Raw genomic sequence first — 12,036 nt, 5'->3', positions numbered from 1 at the left:
GCTGTAGAGTAATACTTCTTTTTGATCTCTATTTTGTTGCTAATTTTCAACATCCCATTTGCATTTTTTGACCGCTACTGAGAGCTGGGTTTAAATTTTCATGTATTACCTCCATTACTCCAAATCTCTCTCTCAACTAGAAACAATTAATTCAGAATTGATCACTATGCATATACAGTTCAGGTACTATTTTCCTAGGTGTCTCCCACTTAACAAAACTAGATTTTGTGTACCAAGTTATTATACAACATTTTGACACTGCTCCACAACTTTCCTTCCTTTAATTCAGCATTCCCTTTCCTATTCCAGACGACTTGGTATCACAAACTTTACTCTGACCCTTTTTTCCACACATTGTTTCACTGGAACAGAACAAAACAACCACTGACCCACTCTACCAAGGAAAACTGATCATTTACTCCAAAGCAATTCAGATCTGCCCTAAGACATACAAATTCACACACTACTCATAGTATTGTATTTTATAGTTGTGTTTACGGGAATTTGTCTGGCCTGTCTTTTATTATACAACACAAGGCCTGAGGAAGAGTATTCAGGTGATGTAAAGGATGAACACCCATCATGAAAGGATGCAAGTAAGCCTTGTCTATGTCATACCCTATGGGTACAGGCTTTACATTTAAAACTCTCTCCCACTCGCAAAAGAAAAGTATCAGCAACGGAATGTTTAATACAGTACATGACGGGTATCTCACAATTTAAGCTACTTTATCCAATATTTAGTTGTGCACCACTCTTAAAGGAAGCAAAACAGCCATAAGTTTCATTAGACTAGATTTTCTTCTTTGGTATATAAAGATCTTAACGTAAGGTATTTGACCTTAAAATGCTAACAGCTATGTAACAAGGCCTTTTTCCTCTGTGGAATCAAAAACATAATACTTTTTGACAGTCTGCGAAAAAGAATTCTTTACCAGAGTCTGATAAATCAGGTATTTCCTTCTCCTGGTTATTTAAAATGAAGTCTTCTTGAAAAACATGGAATAACTGCGTTTTTCTGCCATGCTAAGAAAGCAAAAACACACACACAAGTGAACATCATAAAGTGTACTGTTTAAGGTTGCCCTCCAACATGGGAGCTTTTAACTTGATAGTTAAGTTATACACATCAATGGAAGATTTCTCAAGAAAATGCACTTTCATTACTAATACTTTTTTTTCATTTACAGGTACTATGAAACCAAAAGCAAGTATATGTCAGAATCAGTCTCTAAACACCTCATCTTTACCTGATGGAGAGCTGTAGGTATAGTCTTATTATTAACACTTTTTAAACAAGCTAACTATGGTGTAAAATGAGTACTGAAAAAGGTCTTACAAGCTCTGTGATAGCATCCAGTTCAATGATACATCCTGGGCGAGCTGTAGATTGCTGACTTATGATGTTAAAAACTTCACCAACATATTTCTGTTTAAAAAGAGTTAGAAGGATGGTCTTGTTAACTCAGCTTTGTGCATTTCTGAGGCACAGTCTGCTAGGTAGGTGCAACATCACTAAGCAAATGTTAACTAAAGCATTAAATACAGACTGGTTGCAATCCACCAAGTACACACATAACATTCCCAGTTTTATTAAGAGCCACGTTGTTTTCAATAGCTGAAAGGTGGCAAGAACTAGCACCTCTCATCCGGACCACCTCACGTTCAGCAGTTTATTGTCCTTTCCCCAAGCTGCATTGTCATCTCAACTTTTCCTTAGGATGGACAACGCACACACACAGTTTGCTGCTCTGTTATTATTCCTTTCAGTGCAAGTGTTTCAGAGGTATTCCCTGACCAAACATGACCTGCCTCAATATCCGAAGTTTCAGATTAAATGTAATGCAGTATGGCTACAATGTGAAATACTCAGCAACTAGTTTAGTGCTACCGAATGAAGTTCCAATCTTCAAAATCTTCACAACTTTTCACTTACAGAAATTTCTGGATTGGAGAGCTCACACAAAAGTTTCTTAGCATCTATTACAGCTTGATATAATCTCAAATGCTGTCCATCACTAGCCACAAAGCAGGCACTTGGAGAATTGCAGTATGCACCTGAAAAATAAGAATGTACAAAGTGCTCAAATATTCAAACATCAACTTGCTCTCTTTTTTTGTTAAGAGGCGATTTTGAAGTTATGAAAGAAAACAATATTGCATAAGAAAAATTCTCCCTTATTTATTTATGTTCGCAAGCAAGAACTACAAAGTTTAATGTTGCGCTCAGCATCCAAATCTAAGTATAGTAAAGGAAATAAGAATCCCATTTGCAAACCAGAGCAAAATCTGCCTCTGCCTTTAAGTGTTCAACATGCTCTGAAGTATCCACTAGCATCTAAGAACTTTATTGCATCAGTTCCTAAAATATCAAATATATAAAACAAGGCAGAAGAACACAGCAATTCTTCACACAGGAATAAAGAATTTTCAAGTATCAGCCGCTTAGAAATTTGTAAAACAAAGGACCCATGTTTAACATTTTTTTCAATGCATTAAAGTACATCTACATTACCTATTTAATAACACCATTAGATAATATTTCTTTTATTCTAGAACACTTCACAGATCAGGAAACTAAACTCACCAAGGCAATAGCTGGGTATAAGTGTGGGTAGCCATGCAACATTAGAAAAAGCTGAAACATGGAGAGAATTGATCCGAGCAAGTTCAGAAACTCCACCAGAAAAGGACAAAGGCCCAACAGGGTCAACTCTCCAAAGAATAAGTTCACTGTAAACCGCATTGGGATCCTGGGATGATACATCTGCATTGGCTCTACTCTGATGTCTTACTGGTGACTCCTGGGACTTTAAAGAATCATTTGCCTGTTTTGCATTCTCAACATCCGGTGAAATTAGAGCATTGTGATGTGAGGTTGTAAGCAGCAGTGGTAATACTGAGTGGCAAGCCAAGTCATTAAGATGAAAACGGTGACCACAGTATCGGGATTTATGTGAAATACTGAGCACAGTTGAAAAAGCAGATTCCTCCGCAAAACTCACTAGCCACTGGTTCAATGATCCATCTGCGTGTTTGGAAATCATCATAACATTGGGCGTGAAGATACTTAGTTTTAAACTGTTGGTTGATTTACTGTGTCCAGAAGAGATAAGCATAGATGAAGATCGTGTAAGGCCAGGAGGCTTATGTTTGCCTTGTTGAATAGCTAAGTCAACATTTTTGGTACAAGCATACATCACTATACTTCTGCAAAGAGAGTTTGCATCACCCGTCGGAAATGCAACAGGAATTCTTGAGACAAATGACACCTGGAATTTTAAGAAAGGGAGAAGAATTAAGTATTCAAGTTATTTTTCTCATATTTATCACTGAGTAACAATGCATAATCCAGAAAAAAATAAAGTACCTGCACCTGGCGAAACATGCCAGGCTGGTATTCATCTAGCCAGTCCACATGCCATACCAGCAGTGAACCATCCATAGGATGTATACTGAATAGCATGTCGGCATTTTTACTCCATTCAGAAAGTAGTACTTCAATTTCATGATCAATAATAGCAGAAGATAAAGGAACAAGGCTCGAATTCAGAGCGGTTTTCTCATCACCCAGTTCCTTCTTTTCTTGGTTTCCTTTTTGTTCATCTCCATTTTCATCAGCTTCTGGAACACACATAGACATATATATATTATATTCAAAAGTAGAAGTTTAGTAAGCAGTGTTATTCAGGCACTGGAGCACCTTTTGAGCCTTTTACAAACCGCTCATACAAGCACAAATTTAAAATAATGAAAAATTTAACCAAAAATCCTCTACTGGACCTCGGTCAATGACTAAAAAGCCAAAATACTTTATACTGCACCTTAAATTGAAATGCTTTTATTTTTCCCCATTTATAGAAATTTTTGCATGCATAACCAGAACAGAAGCAGTCTTTTCCAAACATAATATATTTAAATTAATTGTCCATATTATGTCATAGAAGAAAGCTATTTCATTTAGGTGTACATCAATAATAAAAAAAAATAAATTCTAAGGTTGGACCTACTTCCTTAAATGTGCTAAAATTGAACACACTTTCACACAGAGGCCTCCAGGTCAGCCTGAGTAAGTAATACAGTTTTCAGCATAAATAACTCAAAATCTCTGGAACAACCATAAACAAATTCAGAATTTCTAGAAACAGATTTTTAAAAGTCACTTAGGTACTTCCAGAGCATAAGGAAAGGAAATGCATAGAAGTGTTACTGTAATCTGTCTATATACTTACATGTCAATGTGCCCTCCTCTTACTTCACGTGAAAGAATGTTACAAATTACTTTGTAAGTAATGTACTATGATAAGACTTTTACCTTCTTCTGATCTGCCATCCATTTGATTAGATTCCTCAGTGACAGTTTCAGGAGAATTATGTTCAAAACTCTTTTTAAGTTGTTGCAAAAATACTTCCATGGATAAGGTAAAATGAAGTTCTTTATTGTTTAGCCAGTGCACAACAAAAGGTCCACTTTTTTCTTCATTTTCACCAAGACTCAGAGATGTGATAGAAGGTAGCAGAGGAATATCTACCAGAAAAAGATGATGAAATTTTTGAAAACCAAGTAGTTTAGACAAAATTAATTTTAGAAAAATTATTTTTAAGCAGAAAGCTTACCACGAAAAATAAATACACTACGCGTATCGCCACGAAAAATAAATACACTAAGCGTATCGCCACCTGTCATCCATTTCATAAACATCATCTACTTTCAGTACTAAATTGCTCGACTGTTTGTGATGGTTTCATGTAAAGGGGTTCTGGTGGCAGGAGAGGGGATTTGCTCCCTGTGACTTCCCTGGTTTTGGAACCGGGTCAGACCCGGATCTGGCCACCAGATCGGACTCTCATCCCCCCTCGGGGTTGAGCCAATCAGCACCTCTGCGAATTGCCCTATTTAAGTCGGGACGAAGGAACCAGAAAAGGTGCTTTGCCCGGCAGTGAAGAGAGGAGGGCGCAGGGCGCTGCCCCCGCTCCCTGGCTCCCGGCCAGGCGGCTGCCCGCACGGGGCCTGCACCACCTGCTGAAGATGGTCACGGCAGAGCCGCCTGTGGAACTTGGGGAGTGCCCCGCTCCTGGGGTGCCCGCTGGGCTGAGTTCACCCAGAGAGGACTGCGATCTGAGAGAAACGGCCACACAGACACCAGGTCAGGGAAGATGGAACGGGACAAGGTGTGCCGGAGCTGAGTTTCCCCTGCAACCGGTGGCGAGGCAGCAGCGGCCCCCCTATAGCCAGGACAGACTCAGTGGAGTAGAGACCCACTCACAGCCCGTGGAGAAGCCACGTTGGAGAAGAGAAGCCTGAGCGTGAGGACAGTCATGGAGAATGGGATGCACAACAAGGTAGAGATGCACCTAAAGTCCATGTGACAGTCCACGTCGGAGCGAGTGGCAGCAGCTCCCTAAGAATCCGAGACTGTGGTAAAGCCCGCACTGGAGCAATCCGATGGGAAAGGATTGCATCCTGTGGGTAGGACTCACTCTGGAGAAGTCTGTGGGTTTTTCCTTGTGAGTAGGGGATCCACTGGAGCAAGGGAAAAAGGGTGTAAGGACTCCTCCTCCTTTAAGAAGGGAGCGGCAGTAACAACATGGGATGAACTGACCTGCACTCCCCCATTCCCTGTCCCCCTGCGCCGGGGAGAAGGTAGAGCCCAGAAAAAAAGGAAAGGGCTTTAAGATCTGGCTTTATTTCTTTTTATCCTCTCAAGTAACTGGTTTTGTTTCTCTCTATCCTTTCAAGTAACTGTTAATAAATTGTTTTGCTTTATTCCCAAACTGAGTCTGTACTGCCCGGGACCATGGTTGGTGGGTGCTCCTTCTCTGTTCTTGTCTTGACCCTCAGTCCTTTTATTACATTTTTCTCCTCTCCACTTCACTGGGGAAGGAGTGAGAGAGCGGCTGTGTGGAGTTGAGTCGCCAGATCGGCCTAAACCATGACACTGTTACTGTAAGAGATGTTCCACAGGGAGGCTCTTTGGTATGCTCACATTAGGATCACAGTATGGTCCTGTGCTGTTACATCTTCATGATGTAACATTGTTCAAGCAAGATAATTTACCTTGTCTTTTGCTACTAGAGCTCAGTATGAACCAAATAATTTAAGCAGAATTTCCCAACATTTAGTCCACAATGAAAGCTGTACTAGGTACACACTGTAATCCAGGACCACGTATGACGGGGCTTACACTAGGAAAAATCAGTACCAGTGATTCCATAACACCACCACATAAAGTCAGATTTCTGATTCCTATAGATTCTGTTACTATTTTACATTACCCTGTGATGCTACCTGGTGTCCTAGGTGGCTCAGAAAAACAAAGCAGTAATCGCAAAGTAAATTAACAGAAGCAAGTATCAGACTGCTGCAGAGTAACATCATTTAAATCACGGATGGTGGGTAGTTTACTGTTATTTCCTCAAATGGGCCATATAGCAACGTGCTAAAAGCTCAAGCTGCATTTAATTCCCACCTAGAAGTCTCCATATATATTCTCATCTCCTCCTCCCTATTTATGCAGCATTACTTAAATTCCACGCCCTGGGAGAAAAAATACTTTTTACTCCCATTCTGTTCCTTTCTAAAGCTAGTGATGGTTTTGAATTACTTACCCTCCAGTCTAGCCTAAGAAAACAGTAACCAAGAGCAGAGAGAAGAAAGGACCACCATGACTACCAGCAATTTTGTGTGGGGAGGGGATGCAGCAGGGGAGGGAGGCAACAGTAGCATAGAGTATTTAAGAAATATAGTCTGTCTTCCTAAAAAGGCCAATTAATGCCGGTCTCAAAAATATCATAATACATCGGGTAAAAACAGAACTTGGAGGAAAGAATTCTGTTGATGTCTCTTCGGAAGATGAAACTACAGTAAACGTGAATAAGAAGGTGAACTGTAAAGATCACTTTCCAGATTAGATTATAAATCTATGTACTTTGAGTATATATATCAAAAGATTGCTAAAGAAACCACTTTTTTCCCATTCTCCTACCTCAAAACTACCAACTTTTAACTGATGCTCAGACCTGGACAAAATCCTTAGTGAATTTCTATTTGCTTCATAAATCACACTCTTCCCAGAACACTTCTAAGGTCTTTGCATTCAATAACTTTTTCTGGATTTGTCTACACATAATTCTGTCCAAACAAGCACTGCTTATTCCTTTCACTAAATTCCACCAAGGCTGAATACTAGTTTAAATAACACTCTAGCAACAAAAGAAGGTCTACAAGAAAATGAGTTTAAAACTTAACAACAGAACGCAAATATAATAAAAATTAAAAAGACATTTATTATTTCATATGACAGCGTTATTCTTCAAAAAGTGAACTGAATGAAAGATAAAGCTGCTATGGCCTTAGTTCTTATCAAGTACTCTGAATGTTGTAGTAAGGGCAAATTTTCAAGTGAGAGATGATAAACCGATTTGGTTTAAATTAAATGAAGAAAATACAATTAAGTTTTCAGATAAAATTTAATTTCAAAAGGGCAAACTAAAAGGACTACCTAGATAATGTGGTTAGACTGAGGTACTTAAGGACTTGATTGTGAGGGAGAACAGGTATTTCTTCAAATTAAGATTTAAGATGTGAAAGTTACTTTGAACAGAGGTTCTGCATTAAAGAACAACCCGTTATTTTCCAATCTACTGAGCTAAAGACCAAGTGATCCAAAAGACAGTATCAAGATAGATAATATTAATACAGATAACATAGAAGGAATACAAGATTAAAATGGCCAAAGACAACTGTTGGACACTTAGGAAAATATTTTACCATTCTCTTCCAAATTATTCCCATTTTGTGAGCTTGTTCTTGGGAACATTTATATTGCTAAGACTATTAAAAGAGAAATTGAAGTTTATTTAGTTATTATATATAAACAAACAAGGCAAGAAGCACATTAAGAGTAGATATAAAAAAGATAGTTAAAGATTATGTGCTAGCCATGTGAAAAGGTTAGCTAGCTCCTTGCGCAATCTGAAGATGCAGAAACCCAGAGAGAACTACAAATGTCCAAGAAGCTTTGGAGAAATTTTCCTTTATGACATTACGTAATAAAATATGTAATGACTGGAGACATTTGTTGTGAAAATAGGATAGCATTGATGGTACAGCATAAAAATGCAAAAAGTTTCCTTTTGGTAGGCTGGATCTGATTGTAATCATATCTGTCACAAGAAACATGAACCAATACTAAAAAAGGTGAAGACTAACTCTAATCTTACGAGAAAGTGTTTACAGATTGCTTAGCCCAGCAACCAATAGGTCTTTACAATCATATCAACGACTGTAAAGCTACAAACACGAACTAATCATTAGTCCCACATGACATCCTTGTCTCTAAAATGGTGAGACATGGATTTGACCGATGGACCACTCGGTGGATAAAGAACTGGATGGATGGTTGCACTCAAAGAGTTGTGGTCAATGGCACAATGTCTACATGGAGACCATTGTCAAGCGGTGTCCCTCAGGGGTCTGTTCTGGGTCCAGTGCTGTTCAACATCTTTGTCAGCGACATGGATGACGGCATTGAGTTCACCCCCGGTAAGTTTGCCGATGACACCAAGTTGCGTGGTGCCGTGGACTCGCTTGAGGGAAGAGATGCCATCCAGAGGGACCTTGATAGGCTTGAGAATTGGGCCAGTGCAAACTGCATGAGCTTCAACAAGTCAAAATGAAAGGTCCTTCAGCTGGGTCGGGCCAATCCTAGGCACAAATACAAACTGAGCACAGAGTGGGATGAGAGCAGCCCTGAAGAGAAGGATTTGGGGGTGTTTATAGATGAGAAGCTCAACATGAGCCAGCAGTGCGGTCATGCGGCCCAGAAGGCCAACCACATCCTGGGATGTATCAAGAGAAGCGTGGTCAGCAGGTCAAGAGAGGTGATTCTGCCCCTCTACTCTGCTCTTGTGAGACACCACCTCAAATACTGTGTCCAGTTCTGGTGTCCCCACCATAAGAGAGACATATATTTGTTGGAGTGTGTTCAGAGGAGGGCCACAAAGATAATCCAGGGGCTGGAGCACCTCTGCTATGAGGACAGGTTGCGGGAGCTGGGATTGTTCAGCCTTGAAAAGATTGTTCAGCCTTCGGGGGGACCTAATAGCTGCCTTCCAATACCTGAAGGGAACCTACAGGAAGGCTGCAGAGGGACTTTTTACAAGAGTGTCCACTGATAGGACAAGGGGAAATGGGTTTAAGTTGAAGGAGAACAGATTTAGATTAGATCTTAGGAAGAAATTCTTCAGTACGAGGGTGGTAAGACTTTGGAATAAATTGCCCAGAGAAGTTATGGATGCCCCCTCTGTGGAGGTGTTCAAGGCCAGGTTGGACGGAGCCTTGAGTAGCCTGATCTAGTTGAGAGACGTCCCTGCCCATGACAGAGAGGTCGGATTAGATGATCTCTGAGGTCCCTTCCAGCCTATGCCATTCTATGATTCTATGATTAATGCCTTTAGGTCAAAAATCGGCCTTTCAAACAAGGGTAAGCAGGAACAAAAATATATTTTAAAAATCCTATTCATAAGACAGAGTTTTACTAGTCTAAGAAAAGGATTACATAATATGTTTGCTCATTAAATCCAGACACAGGAAATCACATCACAGCAGTAAAACTAGAAATGCAACATTGAATGGCCTTTCTTAAAATTCAGTTTTTCAGTGAGCAGACATGAACTTCATTTTCAGCATACACAAACGATTATGAAGACAGAAATATTAGTGACTACAGGGGATTTTCCTTAATGCTTATCAACATATTGCTTCAGTGCAAGAGAATATTAAAGTCTATGGAACACCAGATGAAGGAGTGTTTTGCTTGGTTCACAGAGAGAAGTACAGCGATATGTCATTACTTCCGTCACTTGTGTCAGGTATTCATCTTAAGAAGCTTGGAAATTCTTGACTTATCAGCATACTCCCAATATCACATGCAATTTTCAGTAAATTTGGAACTCAGGTTACTTAGTATCTCAGACCACTGTGAATGGCAGTTAAAGGACAACCACAAATGAAAGACAGGATTATTGTAGAGGAAATTTATTCAAATCATTTCATTACTGCGCAAGAAGGTTCTTCCATGCATTAGATGAAACCAACATGCTAGCAATTTTGCATAATCATGTAAATACTGTACAAATGCACATGAGCCAATTAAGCTTACACATACAACACAGACCTAACAGAAATTGTAGCTCACCCTATAGTAAGGATTTACCACACTTCTTACCTGTGGCTGGATTGATACTGGCGGCAATATGGAAGTGACAAAGTGCATTTGCATGAGGAGGGATGTTCCTGTGAACTTCGTGGGGATCTTGCTGATGTGGAGCATATCCAGTATGTGCTACAACTGCACTCGACCTCCTCCTTCCTCGTCGGAAGTGCCTCAGGTTTAACTGCATGAAGAATAAGGTGTCATTTTTAATTCCTTTCAAAAAGAAAAAGCAGATTTCATCTGTAAGTGGATTTCTAGATACTAGTAAATTAAATTTTTCAGTTTAAAAGCTACTTTAAAGCATCACTGGAGTTTCTTGCAAAAAATTACACTGCTCAGGCTGTGTCTGCAGTAGAGAGATACCAGTGACTTCAGATTAATTTAGGAAGGCCCATACAGTACCTTGACATTGTTATCTGCTTCATATTTCGGTACACAGACAATGTTCAAACAGTTTTTATACTTACACAGAAAATACTATTGTATTTCATAAATGCGTATCAGGCTTATTCTGGATTCTGAACTAAAAAAGCAGCAATCTTAATAATCTCAATTAAGAGACTGAAAATCTGGATCGGTACTGATAAAGTCAGATCCACAGCATGTCCATTCCTGTCATAAGGGCCCAGTGAGTTTTACGGTCTTCCCCTCTTTATGCAAATAGTCAGATGTTTCCAAGGGAAAAATAATATTCAATTTTTAAGATGGACTATGCCAGTATTAAAAAGTCTTACTCCACATACTGCACAATTCAAGGTCACTGTGCTGTAGATATCTATATATGAACCAAAAGGTACAAGAAGGTACACAACTTAGTATTAAGTATGATATTACACTCTCTGCATTCCTTTTCACTTGCTATCTTTCACATCTTACAGAATCAGAATGGTTAGGGTCGGAAGGGACCTCAAAGATCATCTAGTTCCAACCCCCCTGCCATGGGCAGGGAAATCCTCCACTACACCAGGTTGCCCAAAGCCTCATCCAACCTGGCCTTGAACACCTCCAGGGATGGGGCATCTACAACTTCTCTAGGCAACCTGTTCCAGTATCTCACCACCTTCAATGTAAAGAATTTCTTTCTTATATCTAACCTAAATCTGCCCTCTTTCAGTTTAAATCCATTGCCCCTTGTCCTATCACCACACAGCATATACATATCACAGTATCTTACCACAGCATGCTCATGTAAAATAACTTTCTCCCATTTTTTTAAGTAATTGTTATTTCTGATGCTAATGTCACCTCTTATTTTCAACAGCAACACGGAACTGTCTCCGATTTCCTTTCCTCTCCCCTCTTTGAATATGTTTTATTTTGCTTTGTTGTGCCTTTCAGCCTGTCATATTTTTTATCTGTGCCACGTGTGCTAAGAAAGCAATATGATCGTGCTAAATACATCGCTCCATTAAGATGAGCACAATACCCACATACTATCTACACAGCTTTGTAGAAGACCACTGATGACAGAATCATAGAATGGTTTGGGTTGGAAGGGACCTCAAAGATCATCTAGTTTCAACCCCTCTGCCATGGGCAGGGAAACCTTCCACTACACCAGGTTGCCCAAAGCCTCATCCAACCTGGCCTTGAACACTTCCAGGGATGGCGCAGACACAACTTCTCTGGGCAACCTGTTCCAGTGCCTCACCATCCTCTGAGTGAAAAATTTCTTCCTTCTATCCAATCCACTTCCCCTTGGTTAGAAAACAGTATCGAGTAAGAACCATTTGCCTTACGGATACAGATTATGAGCAGTGTGCTCTACTTGAGGATTATAGCAGAAAGGCAACCAAGGCAACAAGTCTTTCTCCCCTCC

The 12,036-nt window shown here is 39.8% G+C and overlaps 1 protein-coding gene across 9 annotated transcripts in view; it reads right to left on the bottom strand.

Moving 5' to 3' along the window:
* Nucleotides 1–12,036, bottom strand: part of DMXL1 (Dmx like 1) — a 90,514-nt gene that overhangs the window by 51,342 nt on the left and 27,136 nt on the right. For 6 of the 9 annotated variants that reach the window (XM_086628871.1, XM_086628869.1, XM_086628870.1 and 3 more), the window contains 7 exons: nt 10,230–10,398; nt 4,316–4,528; nt 3,371–3,624; nt 2,588–3,272; nt 1,937–2,058; nt 1,340–1,429; nt 936–1,026 (listed from right to left, as the gene is read on the bottom strand). In XM_086628871.1, coding sequence (XP_086484997.1) covers nt 936–1,026; nt 1,340–1,429; nt 1,937–2,058; nt 2,588–3,272; nt 3,371–3,624; nt 4,316–4,528; nt 10,230–10,398 — 1,624 coding nt within the window. Of the gene's footprint in view, nt 1–935; nt 1,027–1,339; nt 1,430–1,936; nt 2,059–2,587; nt 3,273–3,370; nt 3,649–4,315; nt 4,529–10,229; nt 10,399–12,036 lie in introns of all 9 variants that reach the window. The other 3 variants (XM_086628868.1, XM_086628877.1, XM_086628876.1) reach the window with 3 other exon arrangements.

This window comes from Tauraco erythrolophus, chromosome Z, assembly GCF_009769465.1.
Source record: "Tauraco erythrolophus isolate bTauEry1 chromosome Z, bTauEry1.pri, whole genome shotgun sequence".
Lineage (NCBI taxonomy): Eukaryota > Metazoa > Chordata > Aves > Musophagiformes > Musophagidae > Tauraco > Tauraco erythrolophus.
The sequence above is the reverse complement of the archived record's forward strand: the minus strand, read 5'-3'. Positions and strand labels throughout refer to the sequence as shown.